Raw genomic sequence first — 12,003 nt, 5'->3', positions numbered from 1 at the left:
TTTGTAGACGATTCTGGGAAAAAGCTGATTGACATGTAAGTGGCTAAGATACTGTGATATGATTTATCCAGGATGTCTGACATCATAATATTAACTAGAGAGTTTCAAAATCTCTACATTAAATTGTTTTATGCAAATATAGTGTACATTGGAAATGCTACTTTCAATTTAGAAACAAAAAAGACACACAGGAATCCGTGATTTCCCTGAATCTAAGACACTTGTATTGAATAGTAATCCTTAAGCATTCATTAAGCTCTGCCTGCAATGTGTTTAATACATGAATAAAAAAAATGACTAATTCTACAGCTATTTGAATGCCACACATTAAAGGGACAATTGTACTATATCAGAATATTCACTGTAATCAGGAATATCTTTAAAATTGCTTAACCTACATTCTGTGTTACCATGTATCAACAAGCACCAGTGCAAAGCTGATTCTCCTGTGCAAATCTGTTTTCTTCAAAGTCATGATGCAATGGGCCACTTTTGAACTCTCTCTCACTTTTTTTAAGCTCTTTATTGGAATATAATTGCTTTTCACCATTGTGCCAGTTTTTGCTGTACAAAAAAGTGAATCGGCTGTATTTATGTATATATCCCCATATCCCCTCCCTCCTGCAACTCCTTCCCACCTTCCCTAACCCAGCCCTCTAAGTTATCACCCATCATTGAGTTGATCTCCCTGTGTTATGCAGCAGCTTCCCACTAGCTATCTATTTTACATTTGGTAGTCTATATATGTCAATGCTACTCTCTCACTTCATCCCAGCTTCCCCTTCACCCCCCACCCCATGTCCTCAAGTCCATTCTCTGCATCTGCATCTTTATTCTTGCCCTATCACTGCGTTCATCAGTACCATTTTTTTTAGATTCCATATATATGAGTTAGCATATGGTACTTGTTTTTCTCTTTCTGGCTTACTTTGCTCTGTATGACAGACTCTAGTTCCATCCACCTCATTACAAATTATTTAATTTCATTCCTTTTTATGGCTGAGTAACATTCCATTGTATATATGTGCCACATCTTTTTTATCCATTCATCTGTTGATGGGCATTTAGGTTGCTTCCATGCCCTGGCTATGGTCAATAGTGCTCCAATGAACATTGTGGTAAATGTTTCTTTTTGGATTATGGTTTTCTCTGGGTATATGCCCAGGAGAGTGGGATTGCTGGGTCATATGGTAGTTCTATTTTTAGTTTTTTTAGGAACATCCATACTGTTTTCCACAGTAGCTGTGCCAATTTACATTCCCACCAAAAGTGCAGAAAGATTCCCTTTTCCCCACACCCTCTTCAGCATTTATTGTTTTTAGATTTCTTGATCATAGCCATTCTGACTGGTGTGAGGTGATACCTCATTGTGGATTTGACTTGCATTTCTTTAATGATTAGCTATGTTGAGCATCTTTTCATGGAGAAAAGATAGCCTCTTCAATAAGTGGAGCTGGGAAACTTGGACAGCTACATGTAAAAGAATGAAATTAGAACATTTCCTAACACCATATACAAAAATAAACTCAAAATGGATTAAATACCTAAATGTAAGTCCAGACACTATAAAACTCTTAGAGGAAAACATAGGCAGAACACTCTATGACATAAATCAAAGCAAGATCCTTTTTGACTCACCTCCTAGAATAATGGAAGTAAAATAAAAATAAACAAATGGGACCTAATGAAACTTAAAAGCTTTTGCACACCAAAAGAAACCATAAACAAGACAAGGAGACAACCCTCAGAATGGGAGAAAATATTTGCTAATGAAGGAACTGACAAAGGATTAACCTCCAAAATATACAAGCAGCTCATGCAGCTTAATAACAAAGAAGCCAATAACCCAATCCAAAAGTGGGCGGAAGACCTAGAGACATTTCTCCAAAGAAAACATGCAGATGGATAACGAACACTCTCTGACTTTTAATCACGACTCACAGAAATCTGAAAAAGTGTAAACTTACAAATCCCAACTGAAAATTGTTTTTACTTTTTTCAGCATTCCATGAAGAATCAGAAATTGATTTGTAAAGACTAACTAGTAACCATCACACCATTTCTAAGAACTATATGCCCATGACCATAAACACACATATCTATACAAAACAGAATAAGTAAAGGAAAAAAAGAATCATTCTACAATTCTGTCATAGCATACAGCCAAATAGGCTAAAAACGTCATAAAATGGTCAATGTGTTGTGACAGGATAGTTTCTAAGTATGGAATTTCAAATTATTCCAAACTATTCAACCTTAAAAGAATTACACAAACATTTATTTATAGCTGTTACCTTGTCTGAAAGAATATTCTCTTCAGGTATATATATCTTGTTTAATAGAATGAATATAGAATAAAATAATTTTTTCAACTGTCCATTCTATATATTAAGTATCATAACATAGATAAATATATTTTGTCTTTGACAAGGCTGAATGAAAAGCTGTTTATAATGGACCAATAAATTGCCTATTTACAATTAATTAAAGAATTCCAGCTTACTTTCAAAATGATACTTTCAATTTAGCCAGGTTAAATATCAAATGGATATACTATTTATCTAAGTATCTTCCATGATCTTTCAACTTAAACAAGGGGAGTGGTCTTTCCATGCTGGACATGATGGAATGGTACATATCTGACTAACTCTCCCATGAAATATAAAAATACAGCTGCACAATATACATGAAATGACTGCCATTGGAGAGCATTCAATGCAGGAAGGCCTGGATGAGGTATGGTCCTTGAGGGAAAGGAAGCATAACAAGATAAGTTTTACATTCTCAGTAACTCAGGGCATTTGTTAATATGCTGTGCTAGTGAAAAGAGACCAAACAGAAATTACACACTTTGTGAAACAGAAGTTGGGGTTAAAGGGCTGGCACAGTAGCTGAAATGAGAACAAAGGCACAAAGAAGAAACCTCAGAGAAATGAACCCCAAAGACTGAATGCAATTTTCCCTGTGGTGATGATAGATACATACACTCTATTTGCATATGTGGAGACTCAAAGCAACCAAAAGAAAGCAAAGCTGGAAGACAAAAGAGCTAAGTAGACATTTCAGCAGGCATGAAGCACCAGGAATCAGAATTAGTAACTGCTTGTGATCTCAGTTGATATTAGAGAAAAATTAGTTTTTAGGAGTAAAAGCTACTTCCCAGGAATAAGGGAAAAGAAATTGACCAGTTATAACAAAATCTAACTAATTTAGGTAATCATACTCTATATATCAGCGAGAAAAAAACAACTCTCTGTGGAGGAAGGTGACATAATCAGGAACTTCTATAATCACTTTATAAGCAATGTTCAATCACTAATAATAAGATATGCTTAAAAATGGAAAATGACCAAAACCAAAAAGGAAACAATTCAATAAAAGACTGAGATATGATGTTGATTTGGGAATTATTAGGAAAGGATTTTGAAATTATTAAGGTTAATGCTTAAGAACATATAGAAAAAAGGGGGAGAATTGTAGCAGATACCAATAATGTATATTTAATAAGTCAAGGGAAAATTATAAAACCAAAATATGTCAATGCTGAAGCATGAACTTAAATTTAATACACAAGTTTAATTGGAGAATAAACACGGTGGAAAAGAAGGTTAGTGTACTAGTATATAGGTCAACATAAAATATCCAGATTGAAAAAGAGGGAGAGAAAAAAAATTAAATATATATAGAAGAGTACACTGGTGGTACATTGTTAAAAGATCAAACATGTATACTTTTGCAGAAACAGTAGTTAAGAAGTGAGAAAATGAGACAGAAGAAATATTTTAGTAAAATGCTGACCAAAATTCCCCAGAACTAAATAAAAAATAGCTTAAAAATTCCTTATAAGCAAAAAGCAGATTCTTAAAAAAGTACCTCCTAGGTACAACATAGTTAAACTCCTGGAAAATAAAGCTAGAACATCTTAAAATAAGAAAGATCCATCAAAGTAGAATAAACTAGAGTAAAATGATAATAAGACTGAGACTGATTTTTTAACAGACAAGATCGTGGTCACCATTAATAGAATTCAAGCTAGAATTCTATTCCCAGTGGAAATTGCCCTTTTAAAAAGATAGAAAAAAATAGTGTTTATGAAAACACTGAAACAGAAAAAAAAAAAAAAAAAAAAACAAACATTGGTAGTAGACTAGCACTAAAAGGGATAGAAAGAAAAAAAATTTATAATTTCTTTTAAAAATGATTAATGAGTATAGAAAGAAAAACAGAAAATAAAGAATAAATAGCACCAGAAAGGATAATTATAATGGACTTAAAACATGATTCTTTAACAAAACAAAAAATAATGACAATTTCATATAAGACAATATGTAAGATGACAAAAACAGCAAAAATCAAAGGTTCAAACAGTTTAAAGTTGTTCCATTTTTCAAGTGATAAATTATATTTTATGGTGGAATGAAATAAATTGTAATATCCAGAGCAAACATTAAAGAAAAATAGAAGAAAGTAAAATAAAAATTATTGATGGAGGATAAAATGAACAAAATTAAATACATGAATAATTCATAGAAAGAAAGAAGGGAGAGAAAAGAAAAGAAACACATAGCAAGATAATAGACTTAAATAGAAATGCATCAGTAGTTAATTATAAGTATAGTAGATAAAAATAAACAAGTTCAATCATCTGTTTTTATACACTTGTTGTTGGTGTACCCCCCCAAAAAATAATAAATAAATTTAAAAAAATAAACAATAAAAATGTAAAACCAGATTACAATAAAACAAATCAACAAAAACTTAGCTTAGTGCCTTACATAAAACTTTTTAAAAATAAGAACAATAGAGTAAAAAAGTAAAATGATGAAAAATATTATACCATCCAACTGTTAACTAAAAAAAAAGGAAAAGGAAAAATCTTGACTAGTTATATTAATATCAGATAAATTGGGCTTCCAGTTATGAACCATTATTAAAGAGAAATGTTTCACAATTACTTTCAAAAAGGAAGATATACCTAAATCTGTGTGCATCCAATAAGATGATTTCAAACTGTAACCAAAATAAAACAAAACCAAAAGAACTAATAGAAAATAAAAGAATAAGTAGAAAAATCCAGTATTGTAATGGGATACAACATACATCTCTCAATAGATGACAGACAAAACTTCTGTTTGGATATAGAAAACTGGAATGACACAATGAATAAATTTAAACCAATTTATACATGTAGAAAACTAACCATGAAGCTGTGGAATTTACCTTCTTTTAAATCAAGTGCATGCTGACATTTAAAGAAACTCAAAAAGTTTCAAAATATATGCCTGTAACCATGATAAAATAAACTGGGTATCATTTTTTAAAGTATCCTAGGAAAACTCCACCATGCTGGTAATTAAAATCTATACTTCACATTTTGATGGATCAAAGGAAAAGCCTGCTTGCTTGTTTCTTTTAATTTCTGTTTCAAATAAAATATTAATGCTGGATATATTATATGCCATTTAGATTTGTTTTCATGAAAATGCAAATAATAAAGTAAAAATAATGGTCCTTCCTCTAAAATATTTTGCTATCAGCAAAATCATATCAACATCAATATCTTCATCAGTGATATTTCCTTTTTCACTAACATTAAAATTTACCCAAATCAGTTACTTTTCTAATTCTTAGGATTATGGGAAATACTGCCATCTATTGAACTTTTAGGACTTCATCCTCCCAATATTATTTTGCACTATATCAACTTGAGTCACAAGTGGGCTAATGTTGTTGGATAACTTAATTTTGCAATTGTTGCAAGTTCTTAGGGGATGTTTTGTTAAACAATCAGACTTCTACTCTTTTATTGTGGTTATTTGACATGTGTTCTTCTTTCCCCAAATTGGTTATTTAGTCTATGAGGGCAATTCTCAAATACAACTCCATTTAGGGTACAGAAGGTTTGCTTTATGAACTTTCATGCAAGGTATTAATATTTATATACATATTCTTTCTACAGGATAAGAGACCTTAGTGACTTTTTACCTACCTGAGAACAAATTAAGGAATAAGGAATAACTATAACAGTTAAAACCGGAGAAGGAAATAGCAAGAATCTTAAGACGTAGGATAGATTCCTTTCAACAGAAGGACTAATATTGAGGAATTTACACCTTGAGATATTTTTCTCTAAAGAAGAACCAGGCATCCCTTGTGTCTTTTGAGTAAGGATTCAAGCCACAGGTGGGCTGATCTGTTCTCTTTCACTGTGAGTCTGACGAGTAGCTTCCGTTCCTAATTTTTCCTGTCCACATGTAGGCATTACTGGAATTCAGTAGTGGCAGTGGCTGTCCTCTTGCACATGTTACCATCCAATCTCTGTTCTCCCCTATAGCCTCCCTGACAAGACCAGGCGACCTGCTTCCACCTGGACCTTTATTTGCCTTGTATTCCAGGCCACTGAGTTTGTATCTCCCTAGTGTAGAGTCCTCATAAAGCAACTAATTAGTCTAGTTCACTCTCTCTCAAACACTTACTCAAAACCTATTTACCTTAAATTAAGATACAGTAAGAGCTTTAAATTGAGATACAAGATGTAACAAGCTGGCTTTCTTAGACCATGGTAAATTAATAAGAGAAAGAAAAAGACATTGTAAAATAAAAAAAATGCTATGAGGGAATATTTTGCAAAATATTTGTGTGCCAGATGTTTATACTAGAGTCAATCACAGTAATGGTGTAACATGGCTCTCTCAGGTGAAGACAAAAAAAGTCAGAAGGAGAACTATTAAAAATAAATCTTAATACAAACAATTAGACTACTGGGTTCATTTGATGACTGGTTAAGAAATTTATAGAATTTGAACTGTATATAGATTTGTACATTTCATGATACTTCATGAATGCAAGTCCTCATAATACATCATTGTTTTTTCTCCAAGCAGTTTGCAAAGTTTCCCACTACATATCTAGCCATTTGGTGACTCATGATGCTTGTGGGAAAATTAAAGAATACTTTACTGCAAGCTACTCTTGTCATGATGACACCAAATCATTCTGAGAGCAGCAATGTGTTTAGTACAGCATGAGTGCAAAATAAAATATCTTTTAAACAAACCAGAGTGTGAGGTTCCCAGTGTGTACCACCTCTGTTTCAAAACCCTAAGAGCATCTCACCATGTAGCAGGATTGACAGCTGTCAGTCATTCTGCATAGACTGTTACAGACTGAAGACAGGTAGATCCATCAGATATAATAAGTTCACTCAAAAGAGTGTACATTTATTCTGGGTCCTTGTCAGGTAAAACAATTGTTTTCCTATGGACTGATGCTTCAATCACTATCATCAATCAAAATAAAATTAGGAATCCACTTTTCTATATCCATCACTCTTACAATTTTCTGTTGATTTCAAAAATCAATTTGAATAGACTTAATTTAAAAATCAGCTTACGGAGAAAAGCTGGGAAAGAAAGAGTGGGAGATACTGTTTGTACCAAGGTCAAGCATTTATTAAGCCCCTACTGTGTAGAGCAGCAGTCCCCAACCTTTTTGGCATCAAGGACTGGTTTCGTGGAAGATAGTTTTTCCACAGACCAGGGCGGGTGGGGGTGGGGTGGGGGGTTGAGGCGGTAATGCCAGGAACCAGGAGAAGCAGTTCATGGCCCCGGGGGTTGGGGACCCCTGGTGTAGAGCATGAGTTTTTCAGTCTATTATAATATTAATATACATCTTAAAAATAGTGGTGACAGAATCTACTTGAAAATAAGGTAGGTTGAAAATAAGGTTGGTGTTGTAAATTATAATAAAGTTTATATTCAGCTGAGTTTAGCATTATCACTCATTACCTTTAAAAAAAATCTTTGAACTTCAGTCTCCTTATTCTATAAAATATCTGTACTTGTCTCATAATGAATATGTGTGTATGCATATTGTATAAAAAAACAATAAAATGAACACAAGAGTACACCGTAATTTTGTAAAATGACTTGAAATTTAATTATACTTCATGGTTTAATAACGTGGACTTATAATTTATAATTTTCTTTCAAACATATTTTCTTCATGGAGCAAAAGCCACTTGAAAGAACCACGTCACATAACCTTATCCCTAGAATCGATATTTTAAAGCGGCTTTACCTAACTCTGAATCTGATTTGTAAGTCTTTAACAATGGTCTTTTAACTATAGTAGCTGACAGAGGATGTAAATTCAACTAATTTACTCATTCATTTAGCAATCATTTATCCAGGGCTGGGTACCGATCTGAACACTTAAGTTAACAAAGACAAGCCAAGAATCATTTTTACTTAGAGACTCATAGAGGAGGGGGAGATATGCACCCATGGAAATAAATATCGCATCAAAGTGCATGGCAAAGTGCTATGTAACAGGAAACAAGGGTTCATGAAATCTCTGCTAATTCTGCAACAACGTTCAGGGAAACTTGTAAAAGGGCTTCTATTTTATTTTAATGTATTTATTGGCTGCATTGGGTCTTCGTTGCAGTATGCGGGCTTCTCATTGCAGTGGTTTCTTTTGTTGTGGAGCACGGGCTCTAGGCGCACAGGCTTCAGCAGTGTGGCACATGGGCTCAATAGTTTGGCTCGTGGGCTCTAGAGCACAGGCTCAGTAGTTGTGGCACACAGGTTTAGTTGCTCCATGGCATGTGGGATCTTCCTAGCCAAGGATCAAATCTGTCCCCCTGCACTGGCAGGCAGACTCTTTACCACTGCGCCAACAGGGAAGTCCTGTAAAAGGGCTTTTAAACAAAGGAATGTGTGTGGAAAATTCTGGGCTGATTTAAGGATGTACAAACTGCTGTTTTGTTTTGGAACAGGCAGTATTCCATCGTGTACTAAGGGTACTGAAAGCAATACTGAGCGGTGAGGCTGGGGAAGGCCTTTCACACTGACTTGTGGAAAGCCTTTCCTGGCTTCCCGTGCTGTCTACTTTGTTACAGATTTAAACATCATGTGTAAGAAAGACAGCTCCTCTGCAGGATTTTTATGATAACTAATGCTTATTCTATAAAATTCCACCCACAGTTTCTGCCACATTAGAAATACTCAAATATGTTTCTTTCCTTTTCTGAGGTTGTCATAAACACTATTTCATTCTGAGCTCACAGAACTGACACTCTCCCCTTCGTGCTCTCCACTCTCAGAGTGCATATTCCACTTTGAGATGACACTTTATTATATTGACTTTATTATATTAGCCGTACCCTACTGTTGGATGGCATGTTTGTGTGTGTGCATGTGAAAAGTGTTCATTCCTAATCTGAAGGATTTTTTTTTAAATTTCAGTCACAGGGACTTCCCCGGTGGCACAGTGGTTAAGAATCCGCCTGTCAATGCATGGGACACCGGTTCAATCCCTGGTCCAGGAAGATCCCACATGCTATGGAGCAACTAAGCCCATGTACCACAACTACTGAGCCTGAGCTCTAGAGCCCACGTGCCACAACTACTGAAACCCGCGTACCTAGAGCCTGTGCTCCACAACAAGAGAAGCCACCACACTGAGAAGCCAGCGCACTGCAATGAAGAGTAGCCCCTGCTCGCAGGAACTAGAGAAAGCCCCTGAGCAGCAACAAAGACCCAACACAGCCAATAAATAAATGAATAAATAAATAAATGAATAAAATTTCAGTTACGAAGAGTGCATTTTTGATTATTTTGTAAGAGTAGAATGCCCATATCAAAATATGTTTTGAATATCTCCATGAATTCGTTAGTAATACATAACGACTATCATGCCTTAGTGCCACTATCTCATTTTTAGTATTTAACTGTGATGCCAACTGAAATAGATATCTTTAACATGGTGACAATTATCTACCAGGTCCTGGAGACAACAGATGGAGTGATTTCTTTAGTCTTGTGTATGAAAGGAAGACCATACAAAGCAAAACATTCCCATTTAAGATAATAGTAACATGACATTATATGTTCAAGTACAGCTGACCCTTGAACAACATGGGGGTTAAAAGCGTCCAACCTCTATGCTGTCCAAAAATGCATATAACTTACAGTCAGCGCTCTGTGTCCAGGTCCCTCCAGTATCTGCAGATACAACCAACCACAGATATGATCATGTAGTCCTGTAGTACTTACTATTGAGAAAAATCCATGTAAAAGTGGACTCTTGCAGCTCAAATCCATTTTTTCAAGGGTCAACTGTATTTCATTCTGTTTTACATAAACGAATGATAAGTGAAAGTCGGAATAAACAGGTACGTACTTTGAGGAAACCGTGGGGGGTTATCATTGACGTCTGTCAGGGTGATGTTGACCGTGGTGGATCCTGAAAGCCCTCCAACTTGCCCAGCCATGTCTTTGGCTTGAATGACCACTGAATAATGTTCTCTGGCTTCTCTGTCCATATTATGTAAGGCAGTTCTAATAACTCCTGTAATACATGTTTTAAACAAAACAGCACGGATTATACATTAAACGAGAAGCAACATAGCGACATATTTTTTTTTATTTCATTTCAAGAAAAGTAGTTTTAACTGAAATGCTTTTGAGAGAAAGCCAGGCTTCTGAGACAAACAGTACCTTGACAATGTTATTAAAACTGTCTCTTGAAGTTTTTATTTACAACCACAAGTTCCAAACCAATCTATTAAAGGCAAATGAAGATACCCATCTCTTTGCGGTCCTTGGGGTGACTGACTCCTAGAGGGCAGCCCTGCAGCCTCTGCTCTTTCCTTCTGCTGGTGGCCTGAATATTTCACAACTCATGCCCCTCACAAGTGTCAGCTGAGATGATTTGAGCAGAGGTTAACTTTCCTCCTTACAGGACAATTTACATAGTTTCCTGCCAGGGTTGTCAAAGTTTGATGATGAAAAACATTGGCGGAATGTAGACACTTGAACAAAGATTATAGGCAGGAGGCATTTTAACATTTATCAAGACTAAGAAACTGAAACTGACTATTTTTGCCAGGAAATAACAACTACAATAAGACCTAGATCTAAGTACACAAGCAAAATAAAGTGATGAGATTGTTTCCAAAACTTCCATGTAAAAGTCACATTCTTGGTCTTGCAGTGACATTTAATGCACTTTCTCATTAATTAATACTGGATTCAAGAAAGAGATACAAAATGTTATACATCCATATGTAATTATGTGTAGGTAAACACACACACTGCACACACACAAATTAGATATCTTCGTCCATAGAGCCTTATATTTAAAAACTGCAACACATTTTCCAATGGGTCAAGTTTATACAAGAACTATCACATATGTCTTAAAATTATAAATAGTCCTCATGTAGATGAGCCGCATTAAACATAAGCATATAAATATATAAGCATACATGTTTTATATTTATATTATATATGCATATAAATACATAATATATATAATATAAACATATTTGACCTATCCACATGTAGGTGACCATTTAATAGCCACCTTTTTACTTTTATTCAAAATACTTGGATCATGTCACTTTTGGGAAAAACACCAATGGCTTCAATCAAACACACATTTGATTAGTTAGCAGCACAATTCACGGGATGATGCCATTTATAACTGCTGACTAGAGTTTGACAAACATTTTTGCAGACAATATATTGATATAAGTGGAGAAAATGGGTTTGTACATCCAAGTTAAAAAGGTAGTATTTTAAAAGTGGAAAGGATTAGTCAGTTATTTTGAATATAGAACAATTAGCCACTTTTTTTCTTCTTTTTTTTTCTCTTTTTTACTGAATTGATTGCATATGCAATGACTTTGAGAGGAAAGCCACAGGCCCCGCGAAAGAGGTCCCTCAACTTTCAAAACTTGTGAACATATAATTGAGGGAGTTTAAGAGAACTTTCCTGAAGCGAAATAGGAATGAAAATTATTCTTATCAAAAGAAATTATAATAATGTGATAATAAATGATTCATCTAATTCATGCATATGAAAAAGCCTCAAGCATCCTTTTTAAATAGAACAATGTTTTATCACATATGATAATTATTTAGGAAAAACTTAAATTGATGCAGAGAGGAACAAGTTAAGAATTTATGAAAATATTTAATGAAAAAAATGTATACT

General features: G+C 34.5%; 1 protein-coding gene across 3 annotated transcripts in view; it reads right to left on the bottom strand.

Annotated features, from left to right (window-relative positions):
• The window catches only part of CDH18 (cadherin 18), a 743,326-nt gene that overhangs the window by 118,726 nt on the left and 612,597 nt on the right, over nucleotides 1-12,003 (bottom strand). For 2 of the 3 annotated variants that reach the window (XM_057709534.1, XM_057709536.1), the window contains one exon: nucleotides 10,186-10,353. In XM_057709534.1, the coding sequence (XP_057565517.1) occupies nucleotides 10,186-10,353 (168 nt within the window). Of the gene's footprint in view, nucleotides 1-3,723; nucleotides 3,731-10,181; nucleotides 10,354-12,003 lie in introns of all 3 variants that reach the window. The other variant, XM_057709535.1, reaches the window with a different exon arrangement.

Source organism: Hippopotamus amphibius, chromosome 15 (assembly GCF_030028045.1).
Source record: "Hippopotamus amphibius kiboko isolate mHipAmp2 chromosome 15, mHipAmp2.hap2, whole genome shotgun sequence".
Lineage (NCBI taxonomy): Eukaryota > Metazoa > Chordata > Mammalia > Artiodactyla > Hippopotamidae > Hippopotamus > Hippopotamus amphibius.
Note: the sequence above shows the minus strand (reverse complement) of the source record. Positions and strands in the feature narration are given on the sequence as shown.